General features: G+C 38.3%; 2 protein-coding genes across 6 annotated transcripts; both read left to right on the forward strand.

Annotated features, from left to right (window-relative positions):
- The first annotated feature begins 1,848 nt into the window (after nt 1-1,848).
- Vha100-1 (V-type ATPase subunit a family protein Vha100-1) lies at nt 1,849-12,430 on the forward strand. Of its 4 annotated transcripts, none has more exons than XM_011305937.1 (6): nt 1,849-2,190; nt 2,562-2,867; nt 4,547-4,659; nt 9,881-11,598; nt 11,769-11,940; nt 12,009-12,430. In XM_011305937.1, exons 1-6 carry the CDS (start codon nt 2,074-2,076, stop codon nt 12,112-12,114), a joined length of 2,532 nt encoding a protein of 843 aa, XP_011304239.1. In that variant the 5' UTR covers nt 1,849-2,073; the 3' UTR covers nt 12,115-12,430. The 4 variants fall into 4 exon arrangements, with proteins under 4 accessions (XP_011304239.1, XP_011304241.1, XP_011304242.1 ...); XM_011305939.1 differs by having other exon boundaries at nt 4,574-4,659; XM_011305940.1 differs by lacking the exon at nt 4,547-4,659 and adding an exon at nt 5,548-5,600.
- A 54-nt stretch (nt 12,431-12,484) lies between these two features.
- On the forward strand, nt 12,485-14,814 carry LOC105267236 (odorant receptor 43a-like). 2 transcript variants are annotated; one of them, XM_011305936.1, is made up of 7 exons: nt 12,485-12,551; nt 13,104-13,346; nt 13,640-13,964; nt 14,032-14,131; nt 14,238-14,348; nt 14,410-14,568; nt 14,637-14,814. In XM_011305936.1, exons 2-7 carry the CDS (start codon nt 13,151-13,153, stop codon nt 14,709-14,711), a joined length of 966 nt encoding a protein of 321 aa, XP_011304238.1. In that variant the 5' UTR covers nt 12,485-12,551; nt 13,104-13,150; the 3' UTR covers nt 14,712-14,814. The 2 variants fall into 2 exon arrangements, with proteins under 2 accessions (XP_011304238.1, XP_011304237.1); XM_011305935.1 differs by having other exon boundaries at nt 12,520-13,031.
- Nucleotides 14,815-15,053: the final 239 nt, after the last annotated feature.

Consider the following 15,053-nt stretch of genomic DNA (forward strand, 5'->3'; position numbering starts at 1 on the left):
CCCCTCGTCATCCCCCGATCCCCTCAAGACCTGTCATCCCCCGCCTCTCAACTGTCACAATTAATTAATTTAAAAAAAAAAGAATTTTACTTTTTTTTTAAAGCGAATTTTAATTAGTGCGAAGCACTAAAAATTCGGGGTTTTATTTTCGCGCTCCGACGCATAGGAAACGAGATAATTATAAATTGAAAAAAAATCGCTCAAATTAATTTCCCTATTTATGGAATCGATGCGTTTCGCCGAGATATGAACGAAAATACCATTATTTTCGCGCTAGGACTCATAGGAAGCGAGATGATCGCATTTTTATAAATTGAAAAAAAATCGCTTAAATTATAGAAGTAATATTACATGAAGAAAATAGTTGGAATAAAAAAAAATTGATGATGACTTACGCAATTTCTCATTCCCGAAGCTGAAGGGCAGCACACGACTCTTCGCAGCCCAAAAAAATTGATGGAGTTTCCTTTCTAAGAATGTCGCAGTTCCCAGGGATCCTCGTGACCGTATCCACCAGAGAGGATTGATTCCAGTAGAGGCTCAATTCTGCGGGTTTAAGTGACCCCACCGTCCTCGTAGTAGTGCACCCCAAGAGAGGGAGGGCGCCACACTCAATGGGGAGCATGAAAATCGAGGAGGTATTTACGGAGATTTAAAAATTCAAAATTCTTGAAAAAGTATCAGGGGAGCATGAAAATCGAGGAGGTATTCTCTGAAAATTGAAAATTCTAAATTTTTTGAAAAAGTATCAGGGAAGCATGAACATCAAGGAGCAATTCACTGAAATTTGAAAATTCTAAATTTTCAAAAAAGTATCAGGGGAAGATGATAATCGAGGAGTTATTCACTGAAATTTGAAAATTCTAAATTTTTGAAAAAGTATCAAGGGAGCATGAAAATTGAGGAGGTATTCACTGGAATTGAAAAATTCGAAATTTTCAAAAATGTATCAGGGGAGCATGAAAATCGAAGAGGTATTCACTGAAATTTGAAAATTCAAAATTTGTGTAAAAGTATCAGGGGAGCATGACAATTGAAAAGGTATTCAGTAAAATCAAAAAATTCAAAATTTTCAAAAAAGTATCAGGGGAGCATGAAAATCGAGGAGGTATTTACGGACATTTGAAAATTCAAAATTTTTGAAAAAGTATCAGGGGAGCATGAAAATCGAGAAGGTATTCACTGAAATAGAAAAATTTTAAATTTTCAGAAAATAAAACTCCTCGGGTCGATTGGTCCCTCTGACAAGCGGGACTGCTACTGAGGCAGTTACGGAGTCGGCCGACGGGCAGACACCCCACCATGGGGTGCGACCCCCTCTTTCTCTTGGGGTGAAGTACTGCAATGCCGGTTGGGCCGCTCAAACCCCCACTTCTGCGGCCCAGTTCTGCGCGAGTCACCCCACCCAATGGTGGGGATTATACCCGTCAGCCGACTCGGTAACTGCCACAGTAGTAGTCTGGCTGTCAGAGGGCCCAGTCGAGATGGTGAATGTCATTTTCTGCGTTATGCAATAGGTATTCACTGAAATTTTAAAATTTTATGCAGTTTCACTGAATACCTCCTCAATTGTAATGCTCTCCTGATACTTTTTCAAATATTTCGAATTTTCAAATTTCAGTGAATACCTATTTCGTAAAGCAGAAAAAAACATTCACCCCATCAACTGGCCCCTCCGACAGCGGCACTGCTCTTGAGGCAGGTACCGAGTCGGTTGACGGGCAGACACTTCCATTGCTTGTGGCGCCCTCCCCCTCTTGGGGTGCAGTACTAGAATGCCACTGGGGTCACTCCAACCCCCAGAACTGAGCCTCTACTTTAGTCAATCCTCTTTGTATCCACCTATCGATTATTTCCTCGTTAGTGTGATGACCGTGTGATCCGTCAGTGAATAATCCTCACAAGTCCAGATCTCACCCAAAAGGCCGAAGCCATACGCTTCGATTCCATTTTTGTCCTGAGGATTTTCAAAAAATTCGCAGATTGCTTTCGTTTTACCAAAAGCATCGCGACTACCACTGTTCGAGGAACGAGTGATCTTTCGACTACTGGGTGTGCAAATTAGAGAGCAAAATGGGCTCATTTTTTCGGAGCGAAGAGATGACCTTGTGTCAGCTCTTTCTGCAAAGCGAAGCAGCTTATGCCTGCGTTTCCGAACTCGGGGAACTCGGTCTCGTGCAGTTTCGTGACGTAAGTATCAAAAATCCCAACTAAACATATTAAATATTATCAAAAAAATTATTCACTTGAGCCACTCCAATCCTTCACCTCTAGTCTCAAGCCTTCACTCATTCTGTCACATGACTGGACTCCACTGTCCATTATGTGTAAATGAATATTAATAATAAATTGCAAATTAAGCCACACAATTATTTGTTCGGGAAATTTCTGAATGCCTTGTAAATTTTCCTCGGTGCCATCATTTGATTTTCCAATCGCCAAAAGTTTTGAGTCACTTGAAAAATAGAAATTCCTGTGGGTGTAGGCCACTGGGCGATGGCCAATTACCAGCTGTCTGTGACAAATTCATCTGAAAATAAAAAAATAATTAAAAATTGTAGTTGAATCCCGACGTCAATGCCTTCCAACGTAAATTCGTCAACGAGGTTCGTCGATGTGACGAGATGGAGCGGAAGCTTCGGTACCTGGAAAAGGAAATCAAGAAAGACGGGATCCCGATGCTGGACACGGGGGAGAACCCAGAGGCACCCCAACCTCGGGAGATGATCGACCTCGAGGCGACATTCGAGAAATTGGAAAACGAGCTGCGAGAGGTCAATCAGAACGCCGAGGCTCTCAAGCGTAATTTTTTAGAGTTGACTGAGTTGAAACATATTCTGAGAAAGACTCAGGTTTTCTTCGACGAGGTAAGTCCCCAAATATTCCCAATAAATAGTGTTTTAATGATTTGAGAGCTGATACCGACGAAACAAGTATGAAAAATCCATGGCTTTATTAATAAATCGTGTTCTAAAAATTAATAAAAAAATCGACTGATCGAATCTGCGGCGCCAATAACATTTGTTAAAAATTATAATACCAATAGAAAATTCATGTCGACTGTCGCTGGAGCTGTGAATGAAAATAGATTTTTTCAATCTGAAAATATGATTGGATGTAAAGATTGCATGTACATCATGAATTTAGATAAATGCCTGATTTAATCGATTATCATTGCTGAGGATTTGCCACGCGATCGATTATATTGAATCTGCACTTACGAATTGGCTTGAGATATTATGTTTACCACTTATCAAATGCCCTGTACAGAGCATTGACGCAGGATGTAAATACTCGAGAGCTGTCCAGTTTCGTCACGTGTTAATAATTCATGATTGAGTGATTTTAGGGATTAAAATGTGTTAGTGTTGCCAACTAACAATAAAGTTGCAGAATTAATGCAACGAACACAAATCACTCGCTGTGCCCTGTCTCCCCTTTTCTAATTCTTTTTATTTATCTGAGAATGTTTCAACGGTGAGATGTAAGTAAGGTACTTGACAGCTTCAATGACTATTTCTATTAACGAGAATGATAATTTTGCTTTCTCAAATGCATGCAGCCCTTCTCTCTTTCCTCCTACTTTTTTTTGTTACTCGTGTGTTTTTTTCTGATTATTTAGTAGATAAGAAATTCATGGAAAAATTATTATATCATCGTCCTTTTATAGGTTTTTCCATGGTATTTTGTTTACCCTCAATGCGTCGATGATAAGGCGCACGTCACTAACTGAGAAAGATCTCTGATTACTGGATTTACCACTTAACTCTGCTTGCGTCACATTCCAGATAATCGATCGGTTCATCCCTATAAATAAAAATCGAAATTATCAAGATTTTTTTCATTGGGGGAACACTGCACAATTTTCATTCAATTCCGCTGTCTTTCTCGACTTTCTATTTCATCCAGAGAAAATTGCAGATTCATTAAAAAACTCTCAAAGTTTCATCAAACTTCAGATAAAAGAAAATAATTTATTAATTTACTATATTTATTTAAAAATAAATGCAATTTTGGAACACACATTTGTTTAATAGAAAAATTCCTACAGATATTGAATTCTCTGTATGAATTATATTGCATTTTTTCTCTGGTTTTCTTCGGGCGCACTTCAATTGATTCCCGAAAATTTCCTAGCATGCCATTGATCTTTCGACCCCACCAGTGGCACTTACACTCATCAATCAATTGATTCTTCATCAACGTAATTAATACTTTCAGCCTGTAGTAGCTAATTCCACCCTCTGTAGCCCTGTCAACCATTGGGCTGTTGCATGAAATTTTTTTATTGAAATAAAATAAATAAAATCAAGTAATTAAAACTAATTAGAGGAAGCCCTGACTTATGGTGTCACAAGTTAGATTTTTACTGTCAAGTCAATATAATATTTTCTTGCAAAATGATCATGCAAGGGCCCAATTTTGTACTGTAATTCTTCTGATGTGAAGCTGACGAGTCTGAGTTTTCCTGACTGTTAAAGAAGGGAAATTAAATGATTCGGGGGAGGCAGGGCGAACCGAGAGGGTGACATGTGTTTGTTGCCAGGCTGAGCATGGAGGTGTCGTGTCGCAGATGGCAGATCCAAGCCGCGAGGAAGAGCAAGTCACTCTTTTGGGTGAAGAGGGCCTCCGCGCTGGCGGCCAGGCTCTCAAACTCGGGTAATTAATTGTGGCGTTCATCATCACGTTCTGCAGAGTCCAATGACCCCAGGATGAATTTAATAAATCAGGAGAATTTTTAAAAATCCCACAACCGCTGTTAATTGATTGGATTCAATGATCTGAATCTGATCTAGACTTCAGATTCTGATCATAGACCTGTTACTAATAAATCGATAATTTTCTTCACCCCTTGAGGTCAATGTACTCTGCAGAACATGAAAAATCAATCAGACCGAGTACCACATGCACTGCAAGCATGTAGAGCCGTTTAATTATTCGTTTTCCAATTCTGCACACTTTAATTAAACGCACAGAATGTCCTCAGCACTGTCAGGTCTCCCAGTTAATTGATCGAATTAATCGATCGAGAGAGACGTTCTGGTCGATTTGCTACGCTGCAAGCAGCTCCATTAGATGTAGATTTTTTAACGTGGATACGGCTCCTGTGGTGTTTGGGTATATTATCAGGTTTTTTTTTTGAGTTCTGGTTTTCAATAGTTCTAAAAAAATGATCTCTTTGAGTCTTATTTCCGAAAATTTAATTACTTTGAAATGAACTATCTTTTGGTTTTGTCAAAAATTCGAGGAAATTCTGCGATTCAAAAACCGACAGTTGCAGATATTTTGCAGATTTTTTGTTTTAATTCTGTAAGTAACAAAAAATATAAATATTAATAGACATTTCAAGTTAGTAAAAAATTCAAGGATTTTTTGTCATAAAATTTAGAGTTTTCCCCGATAAATACCAGGAACGTATCCACGTAGAAGAACGGGCGTATCAAAGTTTTTTTTTCTCAATTATTAATTGTGAAAAGCAAAAAAGCAGAGGCTAGCTTACGTAGGTAATGTCCACTTTGGAGCCACCAGTGTGTTTAATGGTTGCAGCACCTGTACACAGCAGCAGCAGATCTAGGAGCTCACTATAGGAATCCCTTGAGGCAAGCTGTTATCAACCGTTATTTGAGTTTGCCAATTTGTTTTTACACGTTTTCACTCATTTTTTTTGCTCTCAGTGTTCGCCTGTGCTCAGATTACGAATGTCAAATCAAGAGCCGAAATTGAATCAAACACAAACAAGACTGTTGGCTTTGAATATTTAAACCGAATAACATTTCTTGAAATCAGTGATAATTCATTTAACTTTAATCTTGCAATTTTTAATTTAATCAGAGTGCGTTTAAAGAAAGGAAAATTCAATTTTATGGTTCACTGTACATAACAGTTGATACAGTTTGACGTCGCGATGAAAGAGATGAGGAATAAATTTCAAGCTGTATCGAAAAAAAATATCCCTATCAGGGGACATCCAATTGGCTAATTGGTGAAAATGATAATGAGAATATGAATAGCTGCTTCTTTAGATGCATTTGATTTATGTAACGCGTAACAACGACAAGTCTCTGTATTACGAAGAATACGATTTTTCGTTTGAGTTCATTTATATAACCGTGTCGTGTGAATAACAAATAAATGATGATGGTGTGGCCATGGGTATGTATATCAAGTCAATTTTTGATTAACAATTAATTCCTGCAGTACCTGTGCCTCTTCTCTATGTTCATTCCTCAGTGATTCACGAAGACTGTCAGAAACCCCTGAAATTTCAAGCAGAAATAATTGCAGTATTGGAAACGACTAATTAATTAAATTAATCAATTAATCAACTGCGTAAAAAATTCTAGTTACAGTTATTGATTCTCATTTTATCGAATTTTATAATTATTCAAATTTATTTATTATTTTATTCATTTTTGACATGTGAAATTTGAGTGATAATTTTTTTGATGTTCTATTGGATTAGAATTTTTATTTAAATGAAACGTGAATTGCTGATGAATTACTGTCATGCCGAGCATCTGCACCCATGCCTGTACCTAGCTGCTTATCTTGAAAATATATATCGTCTGCATCATCTGTTCATCGGCATTTCGTCATTTCGAACGGTTAGAGAGAATACGTTGGAATCGTTGAGACTGAATGTAATTACGGGCCCGTTTAATTAAGAGCGTCGAGATCAGGTGTAGCCAATGGATTTTTAGTCAAGTTACCTTGTTAAATTTTTCATTTCAGATCGGTTGGTCTTGAGAATTGCCAGTTTTACCGCAATTCGTTTTTAGAGTAAGCTGTGTGGTGATGATTATTTTATAATTAAACATCCACATCCTCAGAGCTGTTACGGAGAAAAATTTTCTTGATAGAAAATTTTTTCCTATTTCTAGAAACAATTTGGGATTATTTTAGAAATTTTCTCGTATTTCTTTGTAATTCCTCTCAAAATCCGAGGATTATTTGAACTTTTTCTTTTAGTATTCAATTTATTTGAATTCCCCGCCAGAAAATTAAATTGATAATTTTTTCTTCAAGTTCGATTTCATGGAATTATTTTTTAATTATTAAAAAAATCATCTGGAAAATGAAATTCGATTTAAAAGATTATTTCTACTTTTTCTGGAGTAAAACAAATTTCGTAGAATTGAAAAAACTTTTTTTAACACAAGGATATTTTTCTCTGTATTGACGATTATCTACATAATTAGGGGATGAATAAAATAATCATGCACGAATAACAAACGCCAGACACCCACACTGGGGAAAAAAGATTTTTGCCATCCATTTACTTGAGAGACGTACGTATTTTTTAGATGGTCATTTTCCCAAGCGAGTAATTTCCAGACGATTCCGATTAGCTTCCGATAATAATCGTCATATTGTTCTAGAGGAGGATTATGTGGGAAATATCCTTGGAGAAACTCCGTGATTATTAGTCATTTTCTTTAAATATTTAATTTCGTTCGGAGAAGTAATTGAAGGAATTTTTTAATATTGATAATTATTGGTCCAATTTTTTTAAGATGATAAAGAACATAATTATCTTCTCGAGAAGTATGATTATTATTGTTAACAATTGATCGGCATCACCTGGAACTAGTTCCTCTGGAGAAATGACGTTTTAATGGAAATACACCGTTTAAAAATTGCACTTGAAATTTTTAACAAATAAGTGACACGAAATTTCTTTGACAAATCAGTCAATTTCAAAATCCCCAAGTCCGAATTTTCTACAGAACATGTGGCCCTAAAAAATCGTAAAAATATTGAAAATTCAAGCAATAATTCCCCTCAATTCCCAATCTTGAAAAATCAATTATACAATTTAACAAGAAACACCCAATTTTCTTGAAGTTTCAAGAGAAACGGTAAATTGAGTGACAGTTTCCAATTGGAATTCAGGTAGAAATCAATCAATCAGTTGACGATTCGGATTTGGGACCGAAATTTCACAAAATTTAAAACAGTGCACTTTCTCAATTGAATTTTTGGCAAAGATAATTTTGAAACTGAAGCATCGTTCTAATTGGCAGTTTTTTTTTTGTCAACATTTATCTAATGAGAGACTGTCCTTAAACTGTTTTTTGAGCATTGTGGTCCCGTGTCTAGTGTGCTAATGTGGTTGTGTCTTGTCTGTTGTGTCGTCAGCAAGAGCACGCAGGCTTGAACCCCACCGAGTCCATGACACGCGCGTTGATTAGTGACGATAATATCGCCCGCCAGTCCGCCCTTGGTCCTGTCCAGTTGGGGTACGTACCTAGAGTCACCATCCTTGACTAGATAACGCCTTAACCCCATTCATTAATTTAATTATTACTCTACCGATTATTGATCCGGCTAATAACTCCCGCCGACTAATCAGCTGAATTTTTTATTTGAAAATCGGTATCAAACATTTCACCGTTTCAGCATATTTTTTTTTCAGGGCCTATCCACTCTACAGCTCGATATTGCTTGGTAAAACTCACACTTTTCCCCTCTTGATAATTATTTTACAGTAGAATTGTGTTGTTAATGGGTCTAGGCAAACTGTCGTAGTTCTGGTAATAACAGGTCAATTTCTCCTACCCCTTTTGGTGGAATCTTTGGAATGCGTTGAGTAGAGATTATAAATCGCACGGTTATTTGAATATACTCCACTGTTTTTAATTTTACACTGAATTTTCGACATTTTTTTGCATTGAAAATGCAGATTTTATGAATAACTTTTACGAAATTTCAGGTGAATTGACTTTATTTTAAATTAGTAGAGCTCAGGGTTTGATCTGAAAATTCCGTTAACTTTCCCTTGGGATTCCATTTCTACTATTTTTTTTTAAAGAGGAAAAAAGTGAATAGAAAATTTGGAAAATCGATAATTAAATTCTCGATTTTCAGAGTTTTTAGGGAATTTGACAGGAGATCCTTAAGTGAAGGTTTCTCTCGCTAAAAAATTCAGTAAAAATTTTTGAACAGTGTGCTCTCCCTGTTTCTGTCTAATTGTCCATGTAAACCGAAACAAAAACCTGAGCTTTTATCACTCCGGGGACACTTTATCCCTAAACTTCACACTATCTCACTCACACGTCTGACGAATGAAAAACAGTACACGAAGATAAATATTGTAACGTCTAATGCATTGAGTCCCCGTTTGCATCCTTTTGACGTAGTGTAATAATTACTCCTAGCCCAGAGTTGAAGTATTAATTATCGAAAGAGCCTTATTAGGGAGCCTTTTCAATGGTCACAGACTCCCAGTAAGTGTTTCCAATTGATTATATTTTTTTTGATTTGCTGTTTGATTGTCGGTGATCCTCTGCTGTCTTTTCGAAGCATCTATTCACCCTGGGGTTTTTATTTTTTGCTCAATCAACCCTCTAGGTCTATAAAGGTATGTAACGACCATGGCTGCAAGAATCATCATTCACGAGAGCTATATTTTTTTTTTTCAAATTTTGTTCATCGATACAGATTGAAAAGCGAGGATTTGAGAGGTAGTGTAGGAATAATGGAGTGTGTACGAATAATTTAGATGTGCAGGTTTTTGTCCGATTAACAACCGTCCGAGTGGAAATTCAAGTCCTAGATTTACCGATTACCTCCCATCTGGTTGCGGAATTTGAATTTAATAATTTTTAATTGCTCTAGGAGGTTGTGGGATTTTTTGGGACTCGTTGGGATTTGAATTTCAGCGCGGGTCACGTTAAATGCGATTAGGGCATCCCCGAATTAGGCGGTCGGACTCTCGTTCTGTGAAACCGAGCCGATTTACTCGTGACGCATCTGCGCACTCGTCCGCACAGCGTGTCACGCGCGAAACGGTTCGGTCCCCGTCCACTTTGGAAGGGGAGTTCGACTGTAAGCAAGCGAGGATAAAAATAATTTTTAAACTATTTTTCCAAAAAATTAGCTTCGTTGCCGGCGTGATTCTTCGCGAGCGAATCCCAGCGTTCGAGCGCATGTTATGGCGCGCCTGCAGGGGCAACGTATTCCTCCGACAGGCGGAGATCGAGTCCGCCCTGGAGGACCCGTCGACCTCCGACCAGGTCTTCAAATCCGTCTTCATAATCTTCTTCCAAGGGGACCAGCTGAAAACGCGAGTCAAAAAAATCTGCGAGGGATTTCGAGCGACTTTATACCCATGCCCTGAGGCCCCTGCTGACCGCCGGGAGATGGCCATGGGAGTGATGACGAGGATCGAAGATCTTAACACAGTCCTGGGCCAGACTCAGGATCACCGTCATCGAGTCCTGGTGGCCGCCGCGAAGAACATCAAGAACTGGTTCATTAAAGTCCGAAAAATCAAAGCGATTTATCACACCCTGAACCTCTTCAATCTCGACGTGACCCAGAAGTGCCTGATCGCCGAGTGCTGGGTGCCAGTCCTGGACATCGAGGGCATACAGCTTGCCCTGAGGAGGGGCACAGAGCGCAGCGGTAGCTCAGTTCCACCAATTCTCAATAGAATGGAGACTTTCGAGGACCCACCGACGTACAACCGTACAAACAAATTCACGAAGGGCTTCCAAGCCCTCATCGACGCATACGGGATAGCCTCCTACAGGGAAATGAACCCTGCCCCCTACACCATCATTACTTTTCCATTCCTCTTCGCTGTCATGTTCGGTGACACTGGACACGGTGCCATCATGTTTTTGTTCGCTGCCTGGATGATTTTCAAGGAGAAACCACTAGCTGCTCAAAAATCAGACAACGAGATCTGGAACATCTTCTTCGGAGGGCGATACATTATCTTCCTCATGGGGATGTTCTCCATGTACACCGGCCTCATCTACAACGATGTATTTTCCAAATCCCTGAACATATTCGGATCGTACTGGAAAGTCAATCACACCTGGGCCGACATACACAGCATGCAGTGGATCATGCTGGACCCGAACTCGACGGCCTTTGCAGAGACACCTTATCCCATTGGTGTAGATCCTGTCTGGCAACTCGCCCAGAACAAGATTATCTTTTTGAATTCGTACAAGATGAAGATATCCATCATCTTTGGTGTAGTACATATGTTGTTCGGTGTTCTAGTTGGGCTGTGGAATCACATGTATTTCAAGAGGAGAATGAACATCATCTGCGAGTTCATCCCACAGGTGATTTTCCTGGTGTTCCTCTTCATGTACATGTCACTGCTGATGTTCATCAAGTGGGTGAAATACGGACCTACAAACGTCGAGGAACTCGGGCCTTTCTGCGCACCCTCTGTCCTCATCACCTTCATCAATATGGTTCTGTTCAAGAACGGGGATCCACCTGCTGTCTGCAAGACTGAGTATATGTATGCTGGCCAGGGTGGCTTCCAGAAATTCCTACTCGTTATTGCCCTTCTCTGCATACCCTGGATGCTACTCGCTAAACCTCTGATGATGATGCAGGAGAGGAAGAGGCACCACTACCAGCTGAGTAATCATGGAACCGAGAATGGGGATGTCGAGGGGGGCGTTGGGGCTCTTCAGCAAAACCAGGGGCCTCAGCCCAAGGAGGAGGAGGAGGAGGAGATGAGTGAGATCTTCATTCATCAAGGAATTCACACTATCGAGTATGTCCTTGGATCTGTCTCTCATACTGCGTCGTACTTGAGACTCTGGGCTCTCTCGCTTGCCCATGCTCGTAAGTCACTCGTTACTGCCATTCAATGCATTTATTTTAAGACATATTTTGTTAACAATTATCATAACAAAATTTTATATCTTGTGGAACAGTCAGATCACCGTATGGAGGAGATATTTTTGCTTGAAATTATATTTTTTCATTGGATAATCGTTGAGTTTGTTTGACAGAATTGAGTGAAGTCTTGTGGTCGATGGTCATGAGAAATGGTCTAGCCCAGGAGAACTGGTACGGTGGAATTATGCTGTGGGCTGTCTTCGCCATGTGGGCAGTTCTCACTGTTGGAATCCTCGTCCTCATGGAGGGGCTCTCTGCCTTCCTGCACACCCTTCGTCTCCACTGGTAAGAATTGAGGAGTTGAGGGATTGTATGGAGGAAATATTAATCAACTCCTACGATTTTAATTGTAGGGTGGAGTTCCAGAGTAAATTCTATTCTGGTCTGGGCTACGGTTTCACTCCGTTTTCATTCGAGATCATCCTGGAAACTGCGCAGAATACTGTTGAAGTAGACTAATCACTCCAATAATAAGAGCACTTTAATCCAATGTTTAATGGGTAGAATTTTGTGACGAGTGTTTCGAAATCACTAGTATTGTTTCTTGATTCTTCTCTTGAGGAAATACTCTGGCTTTAGTAATTTACCATTGAAGTATCAGCGATTAAAAAAAAAACGTGATTCTGTAACGATGTATCAACATTAAATCCCTTGAGAGCTGATTTCTGTAGATCTGATGTTTCTTATCGTGTTAAGTGATGTATTTATGCATGTGTTGGACAAAAATTAATGGCAACATGTACATTATCGCGCTAAATAAATACTGAGAGCAATACAATGCGCATCGAGTTGTTTAGTCTATTGTCCATTTATTCAGTTTACTGGGGATTTTCAATTCGATTGTTTAATCAGATGTTTTTAATGTTCAGTTTTATATTCTTCAGTTCTTTTCTCAGGTAATAGTCGTTGAAGTATTTCGACGGTTCAAGTACCAATGAATAATTAATTCCATAATTTATTTGAGGTTTTTGAAGTGTCATTAATTGAATAGACTAGCTTGTATGAGAGAATTTCCGGAATTTCGAATTAATGAGAGCCGAAATAACAGGAAATGCTGATGATAATTATGATGGCTAATTGTAATTAATTCTAAGTACCATTAGTACTTTCTGAGTCTCTGGACTGTGGCTGGTTTTCAGTATCGAAATATTCGTGAAAGCAACTTGTGAGTCGAATTTTAGAAAACATTCATCTCAAAATGAGAATAAATTATTGGAGAGGGTTTATATCGGAAAATATCATGAGCCTGTGGAGAAATCTCCAGAACACGAAGAACGAGGAGATACACCCAGAAAATGGTTTTGATGTGGAAGTCAAATATCTCAGAGTACCCATGAAAATCCTCGGAGTGTGGCCCCCCGATTATCGCGGAAAACGTATCATGTTTTCCATTTCGTCATTTATTTTAACTGCTATAGTACTCTTGACAATGAAAACGTTTTTTATAGAGTGGAAAATTGAGGCAATATTTGAATATTCAAAAACGTTAATCCACATGTTTATACTTGCGAAAGTTTTTCTCTTCAAATTTTATCAGCGGGAATTCGGGGAAATGTACGAATCGATGGAGAACAATTGGAGACAGGCGAAATATTTGAACAGCGAGAAGAAGAGAATCATGTCTGATGATCTCCAGCAATCCCAAAAGTTAGTGAAATATTGGGCACTCCACTTCTCCGCCTTTTTAGTCCGTGAGTATTGTAACCGCTCTAAATTTTATTTAATAATTGTACAGATATTACTCCCGCGAAAATATTAGCCGGAAAAATTTTACCGATCTAGATATTACGATATCATTATATTATTGCCAAAAAAATATTAAAAAATGATTGGTATACTGAGGAATAGTTGTAGCGAGTAAAAATTGGGGGGTAATTAACAATCATATAACGAATGTGAGAATTTATTATATTTTTTTTCCTTGTTACTGTAATGTTTCGAAATAATGTGCGTCTTCACCAAATATTTTCATCTATTCGTCTAGTCGTCCTAGTTCTACCTCTGCTGCGAATCCTGATTTTGCACGAGCCTCTAAAGCTTAATATCGATGTCTGGGACTCTTTCCATACATCGCCAGGATTTGAACTAGCAATGGTACTTCAAACTGTAGTAGAGCTGTACAATTGTCTGGCTTTGATCTCCCTAGAATGCTCTTTCCTAATAACCACCAGCCACTGCAGTGCGCAATTGAAAATACTTTGTCACAGCATCGAGCAATACGACGGTCTCATTACACACGATAATTGTGAAGAGCAATTAAATTGCGCGTGCATTCGATGCGTCGTCAGAAGACACGAGGAAATAATGAAGTATGTTTTTTTCTGATTGACTGTTTTGGCTTTCATTCCGATTTCATTGAGATTTCCTCGGTTGCAGATTTTTTGGATTACTGCGAAAGTGTTTCAACTCTGCGATATCTCTCAATTTAATACTCGCAGAATCTTACTTGTGTGTTTTTATAGCGATGGGCTCCAAGGTAACGCCGATATGACGATTTTAAATGAATTAATAAATTTGAAGTAGGAAACTATGAATTTGGAAAATCCTGACGTTTTTATAAAATAATAAGATAAATATTCCAGCAAGCTGAGCATCAGAGTGGTCTATACCCCGCCATTTGTTGGTCATTTACAATGATCATGATTGTAGTGGGATTTATTTATTGTCACATCGGCGAGAAAATAACCCAGGAGGTATGATTTATGAATTGTCTCAGGGCTGGATTAGAAAATTGATACAAATTTTCGTTGACAGAGTCTAAACGTCAGCAATGCTTTTTTCAACTGTCACTGGTACGAATCTGAAGCATCGAAGGCTAAATACTATGTCACACCCATGATCATTTCCAGAAGCATACCGATGGAAATAACCGTCGGGATATTTTACAAACTATCTCATGAGCTATTTAAAAATGTAAGTAATCTAACAGCGAAGATGTTCGCTAATGAAGACTTTTCATTATTATATTTCTAATATTCCAGTGCATATTTTTGGCGTATTCAGTATTTTCACTTTTTCGAACGATCAGCGAAAAGCAGAATGCCATTGTAAAATAATTTGAATGTACGTACATTTAATTGTAATTTCCATTGCACTTGATGCGTCTAACTTACACTGTCTTCTAAATATTAAAACGATAAAACCACAATACGTGGACTAACCTCTGAAATATAATTGATTTGAATCGAATACATTTTTTTATTTGAAATAATTGTTTTTCCAAAAAAAATTAATCGTCACCCAAAGTGAAATATTCCATAAAAACAACTGGGCTCGCCATTTATTAAATAGTATTCTCTAAAATAAATGAATAAAGCTAAGAACCTCCTTTTCAATGGATCCCCATGAGTTACTAAAAAAAATTGATATGATTTTCCCGCAAACTGAATTGAAAGAGT

This window comes from Fopius arisanus, unplaced genomic scaffold (genome assembly GCF_000806365.1).
Source record: "Fopius arisanus strain USDA-PBARC FA_bdor unplaced genomic scaffold, ASM80636v1 scaffold00045, whole genome shotgun sequence".
In the NCBI taxonomy this organism is placed as follows: Eukaryota; Metazoa; Arthropoda; class Insecta; order Hymenoptera; family Braconidae; genus Fopius; species Fopius arisanus.